A 22,595-nucleotide genomic window follows, 5' to 3' on the forward strand; every position below is an offset into this window, starting at 1 on the left:
GTCGAGGGAGTAGAGATTATCGATAACAGCGAGTGGACCCGCCGGAGGGGAAAAAAGGCGGGGGAAACTTCCGACTTTCTTCGCCTCGCCGTTCCCCTCCTCCCCGACTCTACCTACACTCCTTCCTCTCCCCCATTCGCTCCTTGACTGCCTTTCTGTCTATCCTTCACAATGCATGTTCTTGTAAGTGCGGTTCCGATTGCGTCTCGTTACGCATCTTTCATGTGCGGGTTCCTTCTTTCATTGGAATCTAACTGCATCCATAGGTGGTGAACGACGACGGGCCCCCGTCAAACCAGTCCTCTCCCTACGTCCATTCTCTCGTCCATACGCTACAATCAGCCGGGCATGTGGTCTCGGTGGTTCTGCCACATCAGCAGCGATCCTGGATCGGCAAGGCCCATTTGGTCGGTGCTTCCGTAAAGCCTACCTACTTCCGCCCGGGCACACTACATCAAGACGATGGAACTACACATGCGCTGCCTCGATGCTACAGTGACGACGAGAAAGATCACGATGGAGATGAGTGGGTCTTGATAGACTCGACCCCGGCCAGCTGTGTCCAGATCGGTCTTTATCATTATTTCCAGGATCGGGGGCCGGTAGATCTCGTGGTTTCCGGCCCGAACTACGGCCGGAATACTACCTCACTGTTCGCCATGTCGAGCGGCACAATCGGTGGTGCTATGGAGGGAGCTGCCTGTGGAAAACGCGCCGTGGCCCTGTCTTACGCCTTCAGTTCCCGGGACCATGATCCGGTTGTGATTGCCGAAGCGTCGCGCCACTCCGTTCGGTTGATCGAATATCTCGCTAAGAACTGGGCCGATGGTGTGGACCTTTACTCGGTCAATGTGCCCTTGGAGCCTGGGGTAAGCGAGAGCAAAGTGTTATACACTGAGATGCTCGACAACCGGTGGACATCGGGGAGTTGTTTCCAGGCGGTGGATGCCGCCGAGTCCAACAAAAGCCCTGATCTGCGAGAGCATGAGTTGCGAAACCAAGGAGGGAAGTCTGAGGCGCAACTTGCAGAGGGTGCTCCCGTACGGAGGTCTAAGATCCAGCATAAGCATTTCCAATGGGCACCAAACTTCTCCGATGTCTACAGGAGTGTCGAAGAAAGCCAGCCCGGTAATGACGGTTGGACAGTCAAAGAGGGAATGACAAGGTTTGTTGAAATGCCATTCTTGACTCCAATCTGTTGCCTGTCACTAATTCGATCTAGTGTTACGCCCTTGAAGGTAAACTTTATGCACGCGCCCGGATTCCAAGGAGAGATCAAGCTGTGAGTGGAACTTTTGGCGAACGAATCTGCACGACGATTTATGACATCCCATGGCTATCCCATTGCGCTTTGACATGACCTTTCCCCCCATTCCTGTTTAGAGTGCCTACGATAGTCGATTTATTCAGCGCGTTGCTTCACTTCCCTCTTTTGCAGCATTTTCTCACCAGTTCTTTTGTCTATGGTTTGTTATCTTTGGATGGCCGAAATTCTGATAGACTTAAATCATGTAGACCCGATAATGATGAGCCTGCATTACATTCTATTGTGGACAGCGATGATCCATATGTCCAAAGTCTGATGGAACAAGCACTACGGCGTCGGCTCGGTGAAACTCGCTATAAAGCTATATCTTCGCTGTCCGAACTCCCGTCCACCTCAACGCCGGTATTCCAGTATCGTGAATACGAACGCCTTGACTTTGAGCACATTATGTTCAATCCATCGTCCTCCTTGGCCAATGCTTACATCATCCGCAAAGCATTGATTCGCAAGCACTACTTGTCTAATACGGTGACCAACTGGGTCACGAAGCATCCGGACAGTGTTCTAGCAAAGCACTTCAAGTTCGGATTCGATTTTGAGCTGGATTACGCTGAATTCCTCGACGATGCATTGCTGGAGGCGTACGAACTGCGGGACAGCTTGGAGAAGAACGAAGAAAAGCCTGCTTCCGAGAAGGAATGGTGGATCCTGAAACCTGGCATGAGTGATCGTGGACAAGGGATCCGTCTCTTCAACAGCGAGGACCAGCTGCGGGAGATATTTGAAGAGTGGGAGGTCGATGAATCGGACGAAGAGAGCGGGTCAGAGCGAGCAGAAGAGGAGCAAAATGATGACGATGATGGTAACGGAGTGGTCACATCCCAGTTGCGCCATTTTATTGCCCAGCCGTACATCGATCCGCCTTTGCTCCTCCCCTCGTCGTCCCAGCGAAAGTTCCACATTCGTACATATGTTCTTGCTGTTGGCTCCTTGAAGGTCTATGTTTTCAAGGAAATGCTAGCGCTGTTTGCGGCAAAGTCGTATTGTCCCCCATGGGAGGATGAGGACGAGGTAACCGACCTTGCACGACATCTTACAAATACATGTTTCCAGGAGGGCGGCAGCGCCAACAAAGAGAGCGTTCGTCGGTTCTGGCAGCTGGATCCCTATGTTCCTGGGCTCGGAGATGATTGGAAGGATAAGGTCTTTGACCAGATCTGTGCCGTGACGGGTGAAGTGTTCGAGGCTGCTGCTCGGGGAATGATGGTTCATTTCCAGACACTTCCCAATGCGTTCGAACTGTACGGTGTGGACTTCCTGGTCGACAAGCAGGGAACCGCGTGGCTCCTCGAAATGAACGCCTACCCCGACTTCGGTCAGACAGGAGAAGACCTGAAAGAGGCCGTTGTCGGCCGTCTCTTTGAAGAGACTGTGGACGTTGCCGTCAAGCCGTTCTTTGGAGCGGACGAGCCGGCCGTGGAGGGCACTGACCAGATGAAACTGGTTGCCAATCTTGATCTTGGGAGGAAGTCCTAGTCGATCTATACTGTTCATGGTTGGTTAGATCAAGGACGATGGCTATATATTTTCTTTTCTTTTCTCACACCTTATAGACTCGACCGGTGTTGTTTTGCTTGGGTCCGATGCATAAAAGTTAGATTATACGGTTTTACATTTGGGTTTTAGACTACAAAAGTTGTTCGTTTGTTATAACGAGGCGGAGGTTGGGCGCGCCTTCCTCTCCTTTCCTTCCTTCCCCTTCCTTTCTTCCTCAACAATCTCAAAGCTCAACATCCTCCATGTCACTCCCCCATCAATCATTCATCTAGAATTTCCTAATTAACCAATCCATTTCCTTGAATATCGAAGTGCTTTGAAGGTACTACGTTGGAGATACGCCACCGTTACAATTCGAAATAAGTTGATGGAATTGATGCCCATCAGCATGGCCATCTCCAGTACGCTCAACTCCGATATTTTGGGACCAAACGCCATCGTGGCAGTCCATTGGTTTTTGCCACCAACTGCTGCTCTTTACTATGTTATTTCGGCTTGTATTACGTTGGCTCTGGGTCATCGCCAGCGTGATGCCGACAGACTCTTGCGCAGAATTACTCTCTGTTTCGTGTGCATCATTTGCATCGCATATGTAATCCTTTTTCATGCTTCCAATGACCCATTATGGCTGCCATGCGAACATTAATCGGTATTAGGTCTTAAACGCTGCTTTTCTTCTTCATCTATCACTTTCAAGCGAAGCAAGCATACCTCGCGATAGCATCGTGAGGCTCTCCTGAGTTGGATTCAATAATGTTCACTGACAAGGACCCAATTAACAGGCATATGACGTTAACTCGGCCTTCATCTGGTTCTCGCTGTTTCTTGAGCTCTCAGGCCCTCGGGTTTCCTCATACGTTTCCCTTGTCGGATGTTCCATCTTATACGGCGTCGGGGAAGTCCTCCTTTTTGTGTCGGTGGCTCCACCTTGGCAGTCGTTAGGCGGTCCATTCGCTACCATCGCCACGATTGTCCGTGGAGCCCGCTTGACAATCATCTTCCTCCTCGTTGTTATCTCAGCCGGGTCATTATTGCCCTCCAGGCGCATTCACGGGGAAACGTCACCCTTGCTTAGCGACGGCCCCCCACGCAGGAACAGTAGCTCCAATGGACATGAGGACACCCAATATGGTTCGATTACCTGGAATCAACCCTTTCGTTCTTCGCATGAGGGTCATATGGAGAGTGGAACCAACTCATATCTGAGGGAAACCGCTGTAAGCCAAATACTTCTCGGTTCGTGGTGTTATCAACAATTATTGACATCGACATAGTTTCTTGTGCCTTTCTTCTGGCCGCAAAACAAGCCTTTTTTACAGCTGCTGTGCGGCGGAGTTGTCATCCTTCTGCTCATAGACAGGGCTCTGATCTTCCTTGTGCCGTTGAAGCTAGGACATGCCATTGATTCCTTTTCCGTGAATTCTGGTAGGTCTTTTCTTAAGCTGCTGAGAATGATTTGCTCTAAGGAAACCTGAAAATCCGAACCATTTAATGCTTATCGCAATGGCTTTATATAGGCAAAATTCCATACAGAGAGGTAGTCACATTCGCAAGTCTCTGGATCCTTGAGTCTTCTGGGGGTATCCCTCAGTTACGCAAATGCATGTGGTCTCCTTGTGAGGAGCACTTTTGCTTCAAGATTGGGACGGCTGCTTTCGACAAGATCATGTCATTGCCGGGAGATTTTCATGACAAAACAAATGCAGCAAATCTTTGGGAGTCGGTCAGTCAAGTCATAGGTGCTCGATATCTTGTCCGTTCCTTTGTTTTTCACATCGTTCCATCCCTCGTCGATGTCTTGGTAGCCTTTGCAGTACTCTATTGGATGTTCGGTATGTACATGGCGATGACCTTCAGTGCGATCATAATTGCCGCCTTTTGGGTGTCAGGCAAGATGCTACCAAGACTTCTAGGGAGACAGGGACAACTGATACGCGATATGGAAGCCGAGCATAAGTGTCTGTATGAGGCGACTTCCAACTGGCCAGGTGTGGTATATTTTAATCGCATCCAGCACGAGAAGCTACGCTATCGCGCTGCCCTCGCAGATCGCATGTACTCTTCGATTGCGTTCTCCTTTGACGTTTTTCTAGAGTTCTTTGCGTGGTCGTGCTTGTTATACGCCGGCTCTACTGGACTATTTATTCTTGCAGCGTACCAGATCGCTTGGGAGAACAAGCCGATTGGGGGACTCGTGACCTTGGTATTCTACTGGACGCGACTCTCTAGTCATCTTCAACTTCTTCCCAGCATTTTCCGGGATTCAGCCCTGGGTATTGTCAACACGTGTGACCTAGTGGCACGATTGAGAGTTGAACCGAGCATACGCAATCAGAAGGATGCAAAACCGCTAGTAGTGAATCGAGGAAACCTCAAGTTTCAAGATGTCAGCTTCTGCTATTATGCAGAAAAACGTGTGTTGAACCACATCAGCTTTGAGGCACAAGCCGGTCAAACCATAGGTCTTGTTGGAGCGTCAGGAAGCGGGAAATCAACCCTGTCGAAATTGCTTGTACGCATGTACGATCCACACCCGGGAATCATCACCATCGATGGACAAAACATCCAAGACGTGACGCTGGAGAGCCTACGCAACAGCATCGGTATCGTATCTCAGGAACCGATTATACTCCACGACACGGTCATGAACAACATAAGGTATGCCGACGTTCTCGCCAGCGAAGCGAAAGTGTACGAAGCATGCAAAGATGTGGGACTTCATGACCTCTTCAACTCACTTCCAGAGGGATACCAAACATTTCTCGGAGGGCACGGCGTCAAATTATCCTCCGGCGAGCAGCAATGTATTGCAGTTGCACGAATGATAATCAAAAACCCAAAGGTCGTGTTTCTTGATGAAGCAACGAGCAATCTAGACCGTCATACTGAATCAGCTGTTCTACGAAGCTTTAAAAAGCTCTGCACAGGAAGGATCACCTTCATAGTCTCGTGAGTACCGTCCAAATCTTCCGTCGCTTCTTTTCAACACCTAATCGCCCCCATAGAAGTCGTCTCTCTGCAGTAAGCGGAGCGGACAAAATCTTGGTTTTACACCATGGTAGACTAATCGAGCAAGGAGATCACGCCTCGTTGATGTCAGCAAACGGTTATTATTCCCGTCTTTGGTCGTCGCAAGTCAAGGCTACGCCTCCTACCCCGATAGCCACGGAACAAGGTATCGAAGTCCAAGTAGGAGACCTGCCATCCTCCAAAGCAACCCAAAGTTTCCCTCGTTATCGCAGTGGATATCCAAACAATCCCACCGATCCATCTATGCTGACTATGGATGAATGGTTCCAAGATGAGTCTGGCAAAATTGGAAACATGCATCTGCAAGACCAGAAGAGCGCATGTCTTTCTATGGGGCCTCATGAAAGGCTCTTTACAGACACCTCATCGCTACGGAGGACAATGTGGAAGCCCGATGCACCGGAGTTTATACCAAGTTCACAACGACCTTCCGCAGAAACTAGCGGAGATACACAATACCCTGTTCTGGAGAATCAATATCTCGTAGCATCTGAGCAGTTTCGGGAGCACAATGAAACGAGCAAGGAGAACCTGCATCAGCCTACCCTCCCACCGACAGCAATGGACACTTTGGTTTCTCCCATGGATGGCAAAGTTGTCTATTGCGAAACAACCGACGGGGAAACAGGCGACAGCGCAAATGCCCCTGTCCTGCAGCAGATGGACAATGGTGTTGTATTGGCGTACCCGAAGAGACCTCGAAAGAGGGCCAGAAGATCAAAGTACAAACCGATTGTGCGCAGAAAACTCACTGAGAGTGAACCTGTCGATATGAATTTCGACCCTGGCCAGTACCAATTCCCAGTCTAGTCTCGCAAAGACGATCGATTCTGGGGGGATCTCGGTACTACAACAAGGCCAATCAAAAGAATGTGACCATGCACACAAGCCCACGTTTGCGGGAGGGATAAGGTGTACGGGAAGAAGGGAAAAAAGACGAAGGGGGAAGATATTGAGATTTCAATCCAAATAATTACTATAGGGGTGGTAGGAGTCGTTTATCCAAACCTTTGCTTAGCCAACGTTTTGAGCCATCCGATGGTTTCGTCTTCCTTGCGTCGATATTGTTGCAACCTTTCCTCTCGTTCGGCGGCCCTTGCTCGCAATATTTCCTCCCTCCTAATTTCTCGCTCATTCTTTTTACGTTGATCTTTCTCCTGCGCCTTCTTCATTGCCTCCAGATCATCCGCGCCAGATCCCATCAGCTCTTCCTCCGGAGCAGCATCTGTAGGCGACCCCCCTCGGCGATTTTGTGCAAAAGCCCGGTTAGCAGCTGCCGTCTCCATGCGTTTCTCCATGCGCCGCTCATGTGTTCCCGGCTCTGCGCGTGGAGCCACCTCGTCTTCCATTTGTCGCATTTCGGACTTATGCGACTGCAGTTCTGCACGGCGATACTTTTGTGCATCTTGTCGCGCTGCAATGGCGTCCTCGACCGCCGATTCTATCACATCCCAGCATATTAACAAGCTAGCTTCAAAACCCTATCAGGAGTAGAGAATACATACCATTCCGCAAATCTAAGTCCTGCATTGTTGGAATTGACGGCCCCGAATTCTGATGTCCCGTCAACGACAATCCGTACCTAGTTGGAAGCCCGGGTCCGTAATCATCGTCGTCGTCGTTGTCGTCGTCCTCCGCTGCGTCGCCCTGTACTTCTGGATCACGGAGGTTGGCGTTCGAGCTTGCTCCCGCAGTTTCATCGCGCGGGTCTTCGTAATCCGGTGACCCGCGAAACTGACCGCGACTAGACGGCACAGGTGGATGGGATTCGGCTTCGCGACGAGCTTTCTCTAACGTGGACGGATCGTACCAGCCTTCAGCGAGGAGACCGCGGTTCCTGTGCCATCAAGTTAGCTTTCACCCACAATACATGATTCTCATTTTATCCATACCATTTTCCCACGAAACTCTTCCACCGCCCCTTCACCTCCTCCTCGCTCAAATCCTCCAAGATAATCCCCTTCTGAATATCCAGATACATGGCAAACATCGGCTCGTACGTGGGGAGATCGCGCTTCGAGAGCTCGCGCGCCTGCATGGGCAGGATCACGGGCGCGGGAGGAGGCACCGGCGCATGCTGTTGTTGTGATGACGAAGACGGCCGTTCGGAGCGTCGCGAGCGATGGCCGTGATCATGGCCATGGTGTCGACTGTGTCGGTGGCTCTTATGGTCGCGATCGCGGTGGGAATGCCCGTGGCTGTCTCTGTGATGGTGGTGGTGGTGTCTTCGATGTCTATCGGAGCGGTGATGTTTGTCTGATCGATCGGGGGAGCGCGAGCGGGTGCGAGACCGAGACCGAGAGTTGGATCTTGGGCGACGGTGGTGTCGATGAGACGAGGAGGCAGCGCGATCCGGGGATGGCATGCTGGGAAGGTATGGGAATGGTCGGGGAGGAAGATGATACTGGGGAAAAACACGGGAGGACAAAAGAGAAAAATGACGTCGCGGGAGTCGGCCGATGCCAAGCTTTTTCGGCCCCGGCGGATTCATGTGATCCCCGACTACGGAGTAAGTATATCTTTGGTTAAATTAAGACAAACACATTCTGGTAAAGCCAAAGAGCTCTTTTTCATAATCCTTCTCTTAATCAGGCCGTCGTCTCTGGCTCCGTTGAATTCATGATAAATACAGGGTAGTGAATAGGCAACAAAAGAAGACAACAAGAAGGTTTCTACATGCAATGGGCGTCAAAAGGATAATGTGGAGATTGGTGATCTCCTTAGCTGGCCGAAGCACTCTGCTGCTCACCGGTTGTGTTGCTGGAAGAATCTCCTGCATTGGCTGTAGGAGTGGCAGGAGTGGCGGGGGAGGCAGTTTTAGAGCGATTGGCAGCAGCCATCTGCCAGGCAGGGATAGAAGCGGACCGGCTGAATTGCGACAGAGGGTTGCCACCTGCGGAAGGAGTGGTCGGGGTGGATGCTGTGGGTGCTGCCCCTGTCGAGGGCTGAGATTCCTGTGCAGCTGGAGTGGCGGAGGCACCGTTGGTAGTAGCAGCGGCAGGGGTCGTGGTGGGGGTCGACTCCTCCGAAGGTCGAGAAGCAGTAGGCAAAGATGTGCCGACAGACTTTCCGACGGCAGGAGAGTTAGATCCGGCGCCACCAATTCGGTTGCCCAAAAGGACCTTCAAGCTCTTCAACTCGGTGCCCAGCTCCTTCAGGCGATTCTCATTGCCTTCACGGGCCCCTTCCAATGCCTTGGGAATGGCATCCTTCAACGACTTGACTTCATCACTGATGCGACGAGTTTCATCGTCCCTCCGGCGAGAGGAGGTCTTCAGGTCCGCGACAAGGTTCTCCACCTCCCGCAATGCAGTATCCAGGCGCTCGGTGCGGGCTTCCTCCGCCGATTTTAGGGCTGCGGTATCGGTGGAGAGTTGTTCGATCAAGGTGAATGCACGAGAAAACTGCTCGTCAATGTTTTCCTTGTCCTGCTCCAATTGTGGCGGGGTTGGCGGCGCGATCAACGGCGTAATGTATCGCTGTGTCCAGGTTAGCCTTCACGAGCGAATAAAACATGGAGAATGCTAACCTTCGCAACAAAGTACATTCCATAACCTACGCCACCCATCACCGTCGCCATGATAAACCAGTCTCGCCAGTCCCTCTTGGGAGGCCTGCAGTTCACCGACGTTAGCTCACGGTTGATTATCTCTATCACATATCGGCGAACGTTCGACTCACTCTGGAGGGGGTTGCCATTGACCGTACGGGGGATATCCATATCCTTGGGAAGGGGGAGGGGGAGGTCGGTAGACAGATTGCGGGGGAGGAGATTGATATCCGGTAGATGAAGAGGACGCAGTTACAGCTGCAGCTGCCGAAGGATCTTCACCGGCGCGAGATAAGGCAATATCGACCTCTTCTTTCGTTAGGTTCTTCGACTGAAGGAATGCGACTTTCTTCTCGACCGGCGACGAGGCTACCGCCGGATCCTGCAGGACTGCGAAGAAGTTAGAATCGGCCGGATTATGACACACATCGGTGGGAGCAATGGATTTATTGGCACACACAAGAAACCTGATGATCGCGAGATACGGTCAGCTCCGATTCCGGAAACAGCATAACTCCAGATAAGTGCTCAACTTACAGCAGAGGAGATCAGCTCCTCACGAGCCATGGTGGTGAGATGACCAAGGCTCTCTGGTATGGGAAGGTTCACACTCGGGGGTCCTCTGATGGGGAGAAATCGTCAGAGTCGAGGAGACAGAGGAGAAGGAGGAGGAGAGACGCAGGAGATGGAGAGCGCGGGAGAAGAGAGGCTCGTCGGCTGCGATCGCTGGACCTCGGGAAGTCGCCCGTGATTACCACCGTACCGTACCGTACCGTATCGAACGGCGGAGATTCCCCAGAGTCACGTGCCATCGGCGCCGCATTGTTCCGCCGCGCCACACCGCCTGCTGCATGCGGCCAAAGTGGCATGTCTTGTTTACATCCGCCGTCGCTTGTTGTGCCGCCCGTTTTTTCGTCTGCCCTCCTCTGCTCGCTGCTCGTTGGAGTCTTGCCCTTCGCGCATTCTTGCCCAGCACTCGGTCAACTCCTCCATAGCGCTCTTGAGTCAACTGCTCTGCTTCTCAGCCGCAGTGGCGGCTATCCTTCCATCATGTCGCAGGACACTGGGCTATTCAGTATCAGGCGCCCCCGAGAAGTATGCAACCCCCTCAATCTTATTCGAGCGACAGCCAATGTACCTCTTGGCGTTTTTCATTGCGCAGTCAGGAATGGACACAGGGTTAGTTCAAACTGACATAGTCAATGGCACAGACTCTGGGAAGCGTCCAAAATTTCTCTTCTCTCCCTCAGCCGTCGTCGGCCATGAAACGCACCAGTTCCATTGGCGCCTTAAACCCTCCGTACACTTCCCAGCACACGCGCATGTCGCTGATGAACTCTGCCAGTCGCCCGCAGCAGCCTAACTTCAAACGGTCTTCGTCGGGGGGGTTTGGTGCTGATGCCGGTCTCTCGTCCGTCAGGCGCTCCGTCTCGAGCAATATCTTCCAAGGAGCTAGCGCCGGCCGTCCGAGCTACGCTCCAGCGCCCATGTCTTCCAATCCGTCATCGCAAAGCATGCAGCGAAGGAGCAGCGTCTTTTCGCGACCGTCTGTTGGTGGTGCCATGGGCCACCAGTCCTTTTTCACCCAAGTCCCCTCGGCGGCCGGTGTCCCCAGAGATCCGCGACCTCTCAGGGACCGATCATTCCAGGCTCGGATTGGACAGGAGCTGCTGGAATATTTGACCCACAATAACTTTGAATTGGAAATGAAGCACTCTCTGGGTCAGAACACGCTCCGGTCTCCCACCCAAAAGGACTTCAACTACATCTTCCAATGGCTGTATCATCGCATTGATCCCGGGTACCGGTTCCAAAAGAGCATGGATTCCGAGGTCCCGCCCATCCTGAAACAACTGCGCTATCCCTACGAAAAAGGCATCACCAAGTCGCAGATTGCGGCCGTGGGTGGTCAGAACTGGCCCACGTTCCTCGGTATGCTGCATTGGTTGATGCAATTGGCGCAGATGATGCAGAGGTTTGACTCGGGAGAGTACGATGAGGCATGTGCAGAGATGGGTGTGGATGTCTCCGGAGACCGCATCATCTTCCGTTTCCTCACGGGCGCTTACCGTGATTGGCTACAAGGCGGCGAGGATGAAGATGACGAGACGGCCGAGAAACGCCTGGTGCCTCACGTGGAGGTCATGGCCCAGGAGTTTGAAAGGGGCAATGAGAAGTACGTGCAGGAGATGGAGGTTCTCGAGACCGAAAATCGGGCTCTGCGTGACCAGATCGAGGAGATGGAGAAGAATGCGCCCGATATCGCAAAGCTCGACAAGCATTTCCGGATCTTGGAGGACGACAAAAGAAAGTTTGAGGACTACAACCAGAACGTTCAGGGCAAGATTGAGAAGTACGAGACTCGCCTCAAGTTCCTAGATGACGAGCTCAAGAAGACCGAGGCGGAGTTACTTGCCGCGGAGGAGGAACGTTCGGGTCTCCAAGCGAGTGTCGACAGGCAGGGAATTACGATCCAGGACATCGATCGCATGAACACCGAACGCGAGCGATTGCAAAAGAGCCTTGACGACACGGTCAACCGTCTAGAGGAAACCCACTCGCGCGTTATGGCGAAGGAGGGAGATGCGAGCAAAAAGCTTGAGGACCTGGAGGAGATCGTCAAGACTTACAACACGCTGGGCTACCAGACCAGTCTGATCCCCGTGTCCGCTGTCAATGCCAAAGGACAGGACTACGAGCTCAGCCTCAATGTCAACGAAAGTAACTTTTCCACTTCACAGATCGGCGGGGCGCCCAACCGGATTTCACCCGAGGGAGACAGACTCCTTGCGGAGCCATTCACCGGCTACCACCCGGCCCATCTACTCAATCTGGACCTACGAGGCTCGGTTCGCAGCAGTCTCCAGGCGCTCAGAAAGGAGATCAACGAGCGACGCAAGAACGCCATCGATGCCGATCTGGACCGGCGCAATCTCCTGGACAACATCAAGGAGGCGATGGATGAAAAGCGGAGTGAGGTCGAGGCTTTGGAGCATAAGCGACGCGCAGCAGAGGAGGAATTCGAGCGCACCAAGGAAATCACAACCACGCAGAAGCTGGCGTCGGATGCCCAGATCGAGAAAATGGAGAAGGAACTGGCCAAAATGCGGGCGACCCTAAGCGAGAGCGTCCAATTGATGGAGCAGCGCGAGATGAACACCAACATCGAATACGAACAGCTCACTCTGCGGGCCAACGCACTCCGGGAGGAGCTGCATACGAACGTGGAAAGTATGCTGAACGACGTGATCCGGTTCAAGGTTCACGTCCAGAAAGGTCTCGAGGATTACGAAAGCTTCGTGGTGGATGAAGTCGAACAGGAGCTTGGCGGTGACATGCCGATGGGCGACGATGATCAGTTCGTCGAGGAATAGTGAGGTTACATTGGTGTGCTCGACATCCTCCGTATCATGATTGACGATCACCGCGGGGAGTTTGGGTCAATTTTTGATTTCTGTCGATTTTTTTTTTGTCTGGGTTTGGCTGGGAATACGTGTCGCGATACACACTTTTCTTTTTCTTTTTTTTCCCTTGTCTTGGTCAGGGATTGCCGTGATTATTATGCATATTCTCGATACCTTTTGGGCTTCTTTGTTTATGACCTTGATTGTTGATTGGTAGCCTGAGTCCGACTGTCTTGTACATAGATCCCCCGGGCTCAATAATTAGTGATTGTGTTGCCTTTCATCCTCTCCTTTTGGATACTCCCTCCGCCATCGTGTCCCGAAAAAACAAAATAATCAATCGGTGAGTTGTGACAGTCAAGAGCACGGCCTGTTCTGGCTAACCAGGCGCTGTTTCAGCTATTGGCACTAGATCCAAGCCTTCAGTCCAGATTGGCCCACCATCGCGCGCCGTGATCAGGATGTGACAGGGTGAGCGACCGTTGATTGGAGCAAGAATGATCGGGAGGCTGATCGTCGCCGTTATCTCGGGTGTCCCTGCTTTTGTCCGACGGGGCCAGTTCCTGTCGACCTTTTTCCATCTCTCATGAGCTGACGTCGGCCACCCTGATCGGCAGCACACACGGGATGTCTGCTCGAGGCTGATGATGCCAGACGCTGCAAGGATGGGTTTACTTGGCGGCGCCATCACGCCAGCCGCACCCAATGCCCTCTCACATGCTCCTGCGAACCACGTCCACTGATGCCGTCCGACGGGGATCTTCATGCCTCTGCCGCCCTTGGCTCGTCGGACCTCTCGTTGTTGACAGTTCTACATGGACTGGTCGTCCCGATCGTCCGTCTATCATGGCTTGTTTAGGCCCGGCGGCTGGGGTTTGCATGCACATTCCATCTTCCTATTGAGTGCCGATGCTACACTATCAAACGCCAGGGACCGGTCAAGTCCGACTCCTCGTCAGAGTCGGAATGTCTGACTGTATTATTATTATCATTATTGCGGATATTTTCTCCCAACCTTCGCCCATTCGGGCCCGGAGCGCTTCAGGTGCGTCCCGATTGGGACCCGTGAAAACCTGATCCCTCCAGTAGACACATAGGACTTTTGCAGCCCGTTGCCTAATGAAGGCGCCGTCTGGTTGATCTGGATCATCCTCTGGAACCAATGCACGTCGGACTCGCGCAAGAGGAGGGGCAAAGGACGTGCGGTAACTAAATGTCACAGTTTGACTCACTTGGGTATATAAACACCCTTCGCCATGGCGCATTCTGATTCTAACTCTACCTCGCAACTATCTTAATCTTTTCCTCAAGGGTGCTGTGCACGATCCTTTCTTTTATCCTCGACGTCAAGTCCATTCATTTTCCAGACCCCCTCTCCCAACAACCATCATCATGAAGGTCTTCACTATTCTTGGGGCGGCGGCAGCTCTCTTCATCGCCCCGGTTGTGGCTCAGGACAATGGTGTATACTCCATCCTGCCTGTAGTGAGTACTAGTGGCTGATCCATGAATCACAATCCCATGTGGCCTCGCTCATCATCTCCTCCAGCCGTCGAGCACCCCGACTCCATCTCCCACGGGCCCTCCTTCGTCGACTCCGTGGCCCCCGGGTGTGCCCCGTCCCACGGGCAGCTACCCTCCCAGCTCGAGCTCCATTCCCCCCTGGCCAACTCCGACGCCCGGCTTTCCTTTCCCTCCTGGCGATGCTCCTCCGCACGGAAGCCCCAACTTCCCGGTCAGGCGCATTCATGCTCGTCAGCTCCGTGGTCTGAATGCTTAGGCTGGAGTTGCAATACTCGCCATTGGTTCGGAGGGCCCTGGTGGTTAGACATGGGCACTAGATTGCTGCTGGATCAGTCGTTCATTTGAGGTGACCGAGTCGCCATGTATGTATGTTAGCAGCGGAATGATACGGATTTGACGGGATGAATCAACCGGGGTGTCCAGCATATCAAGTAGTCGGGCCAATATAGTAGCCTAGTAGCCTATTGCGTATCAATCTCGTATTCTAGTAATATAGGTAGCATTCTAGGTAGTAAATAGTAATATGGTCTAGTAGGTGATGTGGTCACGTGTCGGATGTGCAAATCCTCGGCCGCTGATTGGCTGGCACCGGGCCGGCTGAGTCATCCCGAAAAATAAGTCGAGCGACGCCGAAGAAGCAGCGAGGAGAACAAAAGAAAAAGTCGCTCTGCAACACTCACCACTCGCGCTGGCCTTGTGCGGCTCTCGACTCCCCTTCTACCGGTTCCCGAGAAATGCGCTATCGATCCAGGACTTAGACATGCGCCACAGATCATCCCTCCGTCGGTCATATCGAGATTTGGATTTCCTCCGCCTACAGGCTGCATCCGCTAGATCCTCCGTCGTGTCATGAAAAGGTGCCTGTGTCCAGCTCGTCTCTTGCGCCCCTCGGTCTCGTCTCTCAACCGTCGCGTACTCGGTGCTTCGCTGCATTCGGGGCTCCGGAGCTGGAGATCCTCTCCGGGAAGGCGACAATGGAGTCGCCAGTACTCGGTCAGCTCCAGGCCTCCTCCGTTCGATCGCCGGTTACTTGAAAACTATGCTTCGGCGGAGACGAAGAAATGCCCCGTTCCTTGGCAGCAACAGTCCGATCTGGAGGCATGGATGGTTTTGTTGGAACAATACCTACCGCCATCGTTACGGAGATGCTCGCAAGACGCCGACGAGGATACTACATCAGCTACCGCAGCAACAACTCCGACCCAGGAGTCGTTCGCGCGCACCCTTGAGTTGAATAATTTGTTGATGAACGCAAGATCGTTCGGAGGCCTAGACCTTTTGGCTCATCTGGGATTCCGGTTCAATAACTGGCCTGCGGTGTATCACTTGACGAACCAATTGCTCGATGCTGCGGATGCACTCAATGAGGTTGCGGTGCCCGTTCGACACCTCTCTGATTACAGCTGGGGTCGTGGTACTGGCTTATCGCTGGACCAGCTTACTGATCAGAGTGCAGACTCGGCTCCGCGACCCGAATCATTATCTGGGTCCCCGCCGGTCTCTGGATTGACAAGCTTAGATGCGTTTACCGAAAGACCCTTCGCTCACGATCATTCGAAACGGATAATGGCAGAAGTATGGCAAGGCTTGGGTTCCATCGTGCTAGATGCGGCCGACGCCTCGCCAAATGAGTCGAAACTAGCGATGTCTTGCGTGTTCCGAATCCTGGCACGTTTGCACCATTCGGGGGCCGTTGCTGATCGATTGTACAAGTACGTTCCTCCGACGGCCCACCAGACTGTCTTTCGACCGCCCGGAATGCACCTCCTTTCAACACATATCATGAACGTTCTGTCGGATGCCGCTTGGCTGATGCACGAGGCCGAGGTGGCAGCTCAGGCTGCTGCCGCTGGCGAGGATTCTCCGTATCTTCCCTTCAAGATGGGCATTCGCGAACTTGGACCCGAGATCTGGCTAGAGTTTATCCTGTGGTGCTGCGTCGAGCATGGACATGTCAAGGAAGGCGTGTGGCTTGTCAACCAAATGAAACGACGCGCAGGGGATCTGGCGTGGAAGTTTGAAAGCTGGAGGCCTCTTCTCCAGCGTCCAGAACTAGTATGGAAGACGAACATCGACCAGGAAGAATCCTGGCGCCATACTCCTGCCGAGGAGCGTACACCGTCATTACGAAAGCGTACTACTCCTCCACCTTTCAACGGTCTGGGGAAACGGACGGTCAGTCTTGAGGTTGCCGCAGCATTGCTAGACAACGTGCCCAATCAAGTCTATCTCGGTCTGGGCTTCCGAGGCATTTCGCCAACGATGCTTATAGACCAGGCCTCTGTCCTCAAGTTTGCAATGGCCTCAGAAACGACTGGCGAGGCTCTCCTACCCACCAACATGGCGACCAACCGGTTTGTTGTTCGTGTCGTTGAATCCAGAGGCTTCAACCAGGAGGTCGACCCTGAAGCTTTCGAAAAAATTCTCCGTTTCACTCCCCATGTGGTACCACCATGGAATCTCGACCTAGATCCCGTTGATGAGGACGATTTGGAGCGACTGCGGCCATCACAAATCTGCCATGAGAGCTGGGCCATGGCTGGGCTCATTGAGTACAACGTCCGATCTTTCTCTTCGCAGAAGCTATGTGGAGACGCCATCAATGCGATTGAATGGCTCCAGAGAGTGATTGATGCTAGCAAGATGTACCGCATCGACGAGTTTTTCGCGCAGGAAAACTCCCCCGATTCCGAAAATCTCCCTGTCCTTAACTTCAGCAAGCTCGTTTCCCTCCTCCCACTTGACACGTCAATGCCACAGCTGTCGGTCCTCACTCTCGCGGAGCTTCTGGATCTGGCTACGGCGTCGCGTGCATTCACCTTTGGGGAGTGGCTACTCTTGTCCGATGACATCGACGGCCCTCCTATTCCTCTGAAGTTATATGGCAACCAGGCTCTGACGCCGTCCATCATTCGGTTCGCCACTGCCACCAACAATAGCCAAGTGTGCGACTCCGCGGTACAGTCTCTCTCGCAGCCCCTGTCAACAAACACTCTGCGCGCCCTGTTGAACTTCCAGATTGCCATGCGCCAGTGGGACTCGGTGGCCTTCACGCTAGAATATCTCCGCGACTTTCGACTGAAATCCTGGGGCCACAGCAATGTGATCGCCCTCGCCGCGGAAATCGTCCGGATAGACCATGCCATTCAACAGCAACAATCACCCGATCCTTCGGAAAGAGAACGTCTGGAAGAGAGCCTCACTCAAGCGAGATCCATCCTTCTCAGGGTTCTCCACGGAGAATTCAACGAATCGCAGCCCCACCTCGAAAATACGTTCCAGAACCGATCCCTCTACAGTATCCATCAAGTCTTCCTCTCCATCCCCGGTGCTCTCCACGACGTCGCTGCAGCTGCCACCCTTCAATACACACCGACCGCGCACTCCAGAATCCCCTATATTCCCTCCGCAGCCTTCCACCCCCTCCTCTCTGCTGTCGTTGACACACGAGGCAGTGCAGCCGGAAAACGCCTGTGGCAGCAATGGTGCCTCGACATTCTATCGCCTGCTGGTCGTCGTCGCCATAAAGGCGGGATGACCCGCCTCTACCAGCACAGCGAGCGCAACCCAGCCATGGGCGATCCGCACTTCGACTCGGTCTACTTCCACGAGCTCCAGCAGAACGCAGTAATCCCGAACCCGAACACGGTGCGCATCATCGCCCAGGCCGCCGTCAAGGAACACGACGACTTCCTTCAATCCACCGATGCCGTCGAGCCGGAGCAGGACACCGACTCCTCCCCATCATCGAAGAAGAAGACACCCCCGGCCACGAACCCCGCGATCGCCATCCTCGAATTCTGCGCCCAGCGATTTGAATCCTTGGGTCTTCGCCGCCGGGAAGTGAACCGCGAAGTCGGCGGCCTCGTGTACCGGCGGAAAAAGGAATTGCGCAAACAGCGCAAAGAGCGGATGGAGAAGAGATCGGCTGCTCAATCGGCATCTACTACTACCGATACTGATGCTGCCACTCCATAGGATCTGTAATCCTTGCATATATAACACGTGTACATTACCTCCTCTTTTCTATTTCCCTATTTCTCGGACTTGGTTTGATTTGGTTCGGCTCCCTGACCCTTCAGCATCTCGGTTGCTCAGTTGCCCATCCACCTACCTTTTTATCTCATTTGCATTAACGGAGTTCATTGGATACTGCCAAAAAAACAGACGGATAGACAGATAGACATCTTTTTCTTTATCCCTACTCTGTTTTTCCATCGTGAAATTGGATCATGATCGCCTGGCATGATGTCCCACGACATACCCGAGTGTTGTATATAACTCAGACATGTTATCAGAGCGTGTAACGCTGGTTCTACCTACTGTAATATAGATAATCTACTCATTGGCATTTACATTTATATTTGCATTTACATTTGCATTCGCATTCTCGCAGCACCATTAACTTGAACGAACAATATCTCTTTCCAATTCCGCAGTAGTCATTAGACACCTTTATCCCAACACATATCTAAGACATAAGACATTGATGATATGTCAAATATGAAATCAAATAGTGAACTGGAAAATGGACCATAGAAAAATCACACACAAAAGTTCCAACCGAACTTTTATCAAAACTCCTGTGCCATTGTATCCACTGTAAGTGAAAAAAGGTCTGTAAATCATGTCCAAACCCAATCCAGCCCAGCCCAAAAGCCCATCCACCGGGGTAAATAATTCAAGAACGCCTTGAATGATGGCAAATAATACTAATAAAAATAATGATAGAAGTAAATAAATAAAACAAAGCAATAAGGAATGTGTCGAGATTTGCCCAAAGGTATAAAACATCGCGGAACGAGAAACGGGAGGCAACCACGATACAAACACGGGAGAACGGGATAAATAAAGATGGACCAGAAGAGAATCAAAGAGAGAAGAGAATCTGAAGATATGAAGAAGAAGAAGCTCGCTTATTCTTGCCACGACTCTTCGTCATTCGAGGCGGGAAAGAAAGACCGGATAAATTCACCGCTGATCGGATCGTACGGGAAGTAGATGTCCGCCCCGGAAGACATGTTCGAAGGTAGCATAGGGACTCTTGGGTCCACGATCGAATCGGCTTGATTCTGAGGGTATCCCACTGGGGCTTGGAGCGGGGCAGAGACTGCTGGTTCCGGCACGCCCGAGACAGGGGCAGGAGCATTTGCATTCAGCGGTGGCACAGAAGGCATGTTAGCCGGATGCTGGCCGACTTCAGCTTTTTCGGTATTCAAGGACTCCCGGCTGGGTTCGGTTTCGTCGTCAGACGAAGGCATATCACTCAAGTCGTAGTTCATGCCCATGGCGATGCGCCGGAGGTTGCCGTTGCAAAGTTCCCACGCACGTCGCGAAGGCAAGCTAAATTGAGCCATAGAAAAAAGCCACCTAACCCCCTTTTTCGAGGCGAGGAGGATCCTCTCCTCGTCATCCGGCATATGGATGCAGCCAAAGGAAAGCTCGAGAAGAAGTACCGTCACCGCCTGCATCAGGTAGTGCAAAATACACCACCAGGGGCAGATCCGATAGAGTCGAAGGGCATCGGGGCTGTCGGGGATCAACCCAAGCATCAGATGAGCTGACTCGAGGGTGAGAATCGCCATATCATGGCTGAAAGTCGACTTTTCATGGGGTGCATTCTGCCGGGCGTCGCGGCGACACAGGCATGGACGGCCTAGAGTGATTCGAGCGCTGTAGAAGTGGAAGGCTAGGAAAAGTTTCCCACGGAGCACATCAATATCCTCATCGCCCTTCTGGGCAAAGCGCGCGAAATTGAACGCTTCAGGCAGATTCGAGTGCCAAAGGTCGACCCGGGATCGAAGTTCCCCCATGCGGTTCTCAATGTGGCTCCAGGGAACCATGGTGGAATCGAGGGAATAAACCCTGTTAACAATTTCCTGGACAATGACCGCAAGATCAACGTAGTAGAGGAAAATCAGGGCCCTGCTAGGCGGCTGGTTCCTTAGCCAAGTGGAATCACGGATCTTGTCGGTGTGCCGAGCATCCCTTCCTCCAAGCGGATTAAGCGGTACTTGTCGAACACAGGAGCTCGCCAGGGCTGCATCAACATGTTCCTGTCTCATTGTGAGATCCCCGAGTAATTTTGTCGCCATGGGATCCCGTAAATCATTTTCTTCGAAGGGGAGGGGTAGAGGTGTTGTACAAATCCCGTCGGAGATGCACGAGGCCCGGCCAGTCATTATTCCAAGCATGTGTTCAAAGGTGTAAAGACACCACCAAACCTTGTAGCGTGCCTCTTTGGATATACCCGCCGTGTCTGGGCTAGTGTTCTTCATATTGAGGCCGAGGGAAATGGATGAACGAACGGCCAACGCCGCAATTCTCCAAGCTCTGCATGAGGTGTCAGTGTGAAGATCCAAGATAGGGAGACCTAGCACTTTCAGATCGGGGGGTTGAGAAAGGGATCATTTACCGGTTTATCTGATCTGTCGACAGCAGGTAGAAAGCGACTAGGCCTTCGACCTGAACTTGTTGGAGATCGGGGTGACTAAAGAGGGTATTGCCATCCATGCTAAGAATGCGAGCACGGGTCAAATACACCAGATGATCTTTTTCTTGACCACGCCACGGGGCCTGCGTGAGATGTGCGTGCTTCGAGGCAATGGCAAAAATCATGTTGAGAATGGCGAGCCATTTGTCGCCGGGTCGGGCAGCACTATCATAAAAGATGTTGTATTGAGTACGGAAGAGCGAGCGACTGATGATCGGGAAGAACGGATGGATAGTATCCAAGTAATCTTCAAACAGCTTGTCTGCCAACGGTCGCGGTGGCATCCAGTAAGCCTGGACGGGGCCCGGGATGGAGATATCCATATCATCCAGGTGGTAGTTCAGTGAGTGCAAGGCAAATTCACCGTCGTGCTCGGCTTCAAACGTCCCTGGTTGCCGACGAGATCGTTGCTCTGCCTCCTTCCGTAGTCGCTGCATCCAAGTGATCTCAGAGTTTTTCCCCATATAGCCGGTCGCCCTAGAACTAGCCGTTCGATTCAGGTCTTCCTCCACGCGGTCGATCGCTTCCAACGACCCAATGGATGACACGCTGCTCACATCATCCAGGTCTTGGTCTTCATCCTGGGGGGTAACCGAATTGCTCTGGGAGCTGGATGTACTATCGCCCCTCGCCGACCACTATACACGTCAGCCAGCTGCCCAGTAAGGGGGCGATAACCCAGACACGAAAGCAGTCGTAAAAACAAGCGGTAATACCCACCTTATCCAGTGTGTTCCTAATACGCTCGGCGGTCCGGCCATCGACAATGTTCCCGATTTCCTTCAACAGGTTTTCATACTCCTGGGTTTTGATCTCAAGTTTATCCAATTGCCTGCGCACATTCCGTCGGTCAGCACACTCATTAGTAAGGCGTTGAGCAGAATGATGGCACATACCCCTTCGTACGTTCCCTCCAGGACACCGGATATTTACACTCGACCCTCAATTCCCTGCACTGGCGACAAACGGGGGTGTCGCCACTGCACTTTGTCTTCCGTTGCCTACAAGTCTCACACGCCAGAGGCACACGACGAGGATATCGCGGGTTCGTCGACGTAGTCCGCTGTCGCGGGATGGCGACTTTGGCGTTGGAGATGAGTTGTTTTCTACCCAATTGGTTGCTACGGGAAGCCAGTTGCAGCTTCTGCGGGGCCTGCGATGAGGTCCCCGGGAGTGCTGGGGGGTTCGACGTCGATACGACTCCATCGCCGTCTTCTGCACGAGGCCGGATGGCCATCTCGCCTTGGACGTGGCCGTCCTCGGGGTGGGGGAGATTCGAGGGCACCTCCATGTTTGTTTAGGGGTGATCCGGCAGGGTCGCCACAGAGGGGGGGCAAAACGTAGTGGGGTATCGCGGAGATTTTGATATCGGTCGGAAAGGGCGGGAGTGATCAATGCGCAAACGATGTTGAATTCAGGTCCGATTTCTGTCGCCGGGGATGCTGAAGTGCTCCGGTATTTTCGTTCCTCTGCGAAGTCCGAGACCTTCCTTGGAAGGCCTCCGTTGACGGGGATCGGATTCAGAGGTTGTTGGGTGCGATACTTGACGAGAGTGTCATCCGGGAGATGATCATCATGTGCGGAAAGAGCTGCAAATCGGACTCGCAGCTACTGATGGTCGATAAGACTCAATCGGACTCGATAGAAAGGGATTCTGGGGTGCTGGAAAGACAGGCGGCGAAGAGGCGGCGGAAGAAGATGGAACGATGGGAGAGAAAGCCAGAAGAAGGAGGGAGAAGCCGAGAGCGCAGAAAAGCGGGCGGAAGCCAC

The 22,595-nt window shown here is 52.8% G+C and overlaps 7 protein-coding genes across 7 annotated transcripts; 5 read left to right on the top strand and 2 right to left on the bottom strand.

The window, feature by feature from the left end:
- Positions 1-58: 58 nt before the first annotated feature.
- Positions 59-2,803, top strand: P170DRAFT_403730 (putative acid phosphatase; the record flags this gene model as incomplete). The annotated part of the gene is made up of 4 exons (XM_024846491.1): positions 59-183; positions 267-1,165; positions 1,223-1,282; positions 1,411-2,803. Exons 1-4 carry the CDS (start codon positions 172-174, stop codon positions 2,801-2,803), a joined length of 2,364 nt encoding a protein of 787 aa, XP_024708306.1. The 5' UTR covers positions 59-171.
- Positions 2,804-4,098: 1,295 nt separating this feature from the next.
- P170DRAFT_324410 (ABC transporter ATP-binding protein) lies at positions 4,099-5,962 on the top strand (the record flags this gene model as incomplete). The annotated part of the gene is made up of 3 exons (XM_024843334.1): positions 4,099-4,249; positions 4,342-5,773; positions 5,830-5,962. Coding segments are annotated over 3 exons (1,716 nt in total), but the record flags the coding sequence as incomplete, so codon positions are not given.
- An 834-nt stretch (positions 5,963-6,796) lies between these two features.
- pex14 (putative peroxisomal membrane anchor protein (Pex14)) lies at positions 6,797-9,971 on the bottom strand (the record flags this gene model as incomplete). Its single annotated transcript, XM_024851412.1, has 7 exons — positions 6,797-7,295; positions 7,360-7,691; positions 7,747-8,110; positions 8,604-9,333; positions 9,384-9,468; positions 9,536-9,786; positions 9,942-9,971. The coding sequence occupies 7 exons, from the start codon at positions 9,969-9,971 to the stop codon at positions 6,853-6,855; spliced, it is 2,235 nt and encodes a 744-aa protein (XP_024708308.1). The 3' UTR covers positions 6,797-6,852.
- A 460-nt stretch (positions 9,972-10,431) lies between these two features.
- Positions 10,432-12,843, top strand: P170DRAFT_434729 (kinetochore-associated Ndc80 complex subunit NDC80). The gene has a single exon (XM_024848780.1). The coding sequence runs from the start codon at positions 10,607-10,609 to the stop codon at positions 12,776-12,778; it is 2,172 nt and encodes a 723-aa protein (XP_024708309.1). The 5' UTR covers positions 10,432-10,606; the 3' UTR covers positions 12,779-12,843.
- Positions 12,844-14,200: 1,357 nt separating this feature from the next.
- Positions 14,201-14,588, top strand: P170DRAFT_472889 (uncharacterized protein; the record flags this gene model as incomplete). Its single annotated transcript, XM_024852992.1, has 2 exons — positions 14,201-14,293; positions 14,358-14,588. The coding sequence occupies 2 exons, from the start codon at positions 14,201-14,203 to the stop codon at positions 14,586-14,588; spliced, it is 324 nt and encodes a 107-aa protein (XP_024708310.1).
- A 407-nt stretch (positions 14,589-14,995) lies between these two features.
- P170DRAFT_434731 (uncharacterized protein) lies at positions 14,996-18,648 on the top strand. The gene has a single exon (XM_024848781.1). The coding sequence runs from the start codon at positions 15,182-15,184 to the stop codon at positions 18,308-18,310; it is 3,129 nt and encodes a 1,042-aa protein (XP_024708311.1). The 5' UTR covers positions 14,996-15,181; the 3' UTR covers positions 18,311-18,648.
- Positions 18,649-19,011: 363 nt separating this feature from the next.
- On the bottom strand, positions 19,012-22,253 carry P170DRAFT_120467 (Zn(II)2Cys6 transcription factor). Its single transcript, XM_024842358.1, has 4 exons — positions 21,722-22,253; positions 21,546-21,657; positions 20,748-21,463; positions 19,012-20,665 (listed from the first exon to the last, which is right to left on the bottom strand). The coding sequence occupies exons 1-4, from the start codon at positions 22,114-22,116 to the stop codon at positions 19,249-19,251; spliced, it is 2,640 nt and encodes an 879-aa protein (XP_024708312.1). The 5' UTR covers positions 22,117-22,253; the 3' UTR covers positions 19,012-19,248.
- Between the last annotated feature and the right edge of the window lie 342 nt (positions 22,254-22,595).

Source organism: Aspergillus steynii (assembly GCF_002849105.1).
Source record: "Aspergillus steynii IBT 23096 chromosome Unknown P170scaffold_2, whole genome shotgun sequence".
NCBI lineage: Eukaryota > Fungi > Ascomycota > Eurotiomycetes > Eurotiales > Aspergillaceae > Aspergillus > Aspergillus steynii.

Coding starts and splice junctions, on each gene's coding strand:
- P170DRAFT_434729 (XM_024848780.1), top strand. CDS start 10,607: ATGGCACAGACTCTGGGAAGCGTCCAAAATTTCTCTTCTCTCCCTCAG.
- P170DRAFT_434731 (XM_024848781.1), top strand. CDS start 15,182: ATGAAAAGGTGCCTGTGTCCAGCTCGTCTCTTGCGCCCCTCGGTCTCG.
- P170DRAFT_120467 (XM_024842358.1), bottom strand. CDS start 22,116: ATGGAGGTGCCCTCGAATCTCCCCCACCCCGAGGACGGCCACGTCCAA. Junction 21,464..21,545: donor TTAGGAACACACTGGATAAG/GTGGGTATTACC, acceptor TGACGTGTATAG/TGGTCGGCGAGGGGCGATAG. Junction 20,666..20,747: donor TCGACAGATCAGATAAACCG/GTAAATGATCCC, acceptor CACCTCATGCAG/AGCTTGGAGAATTGCGGCGT.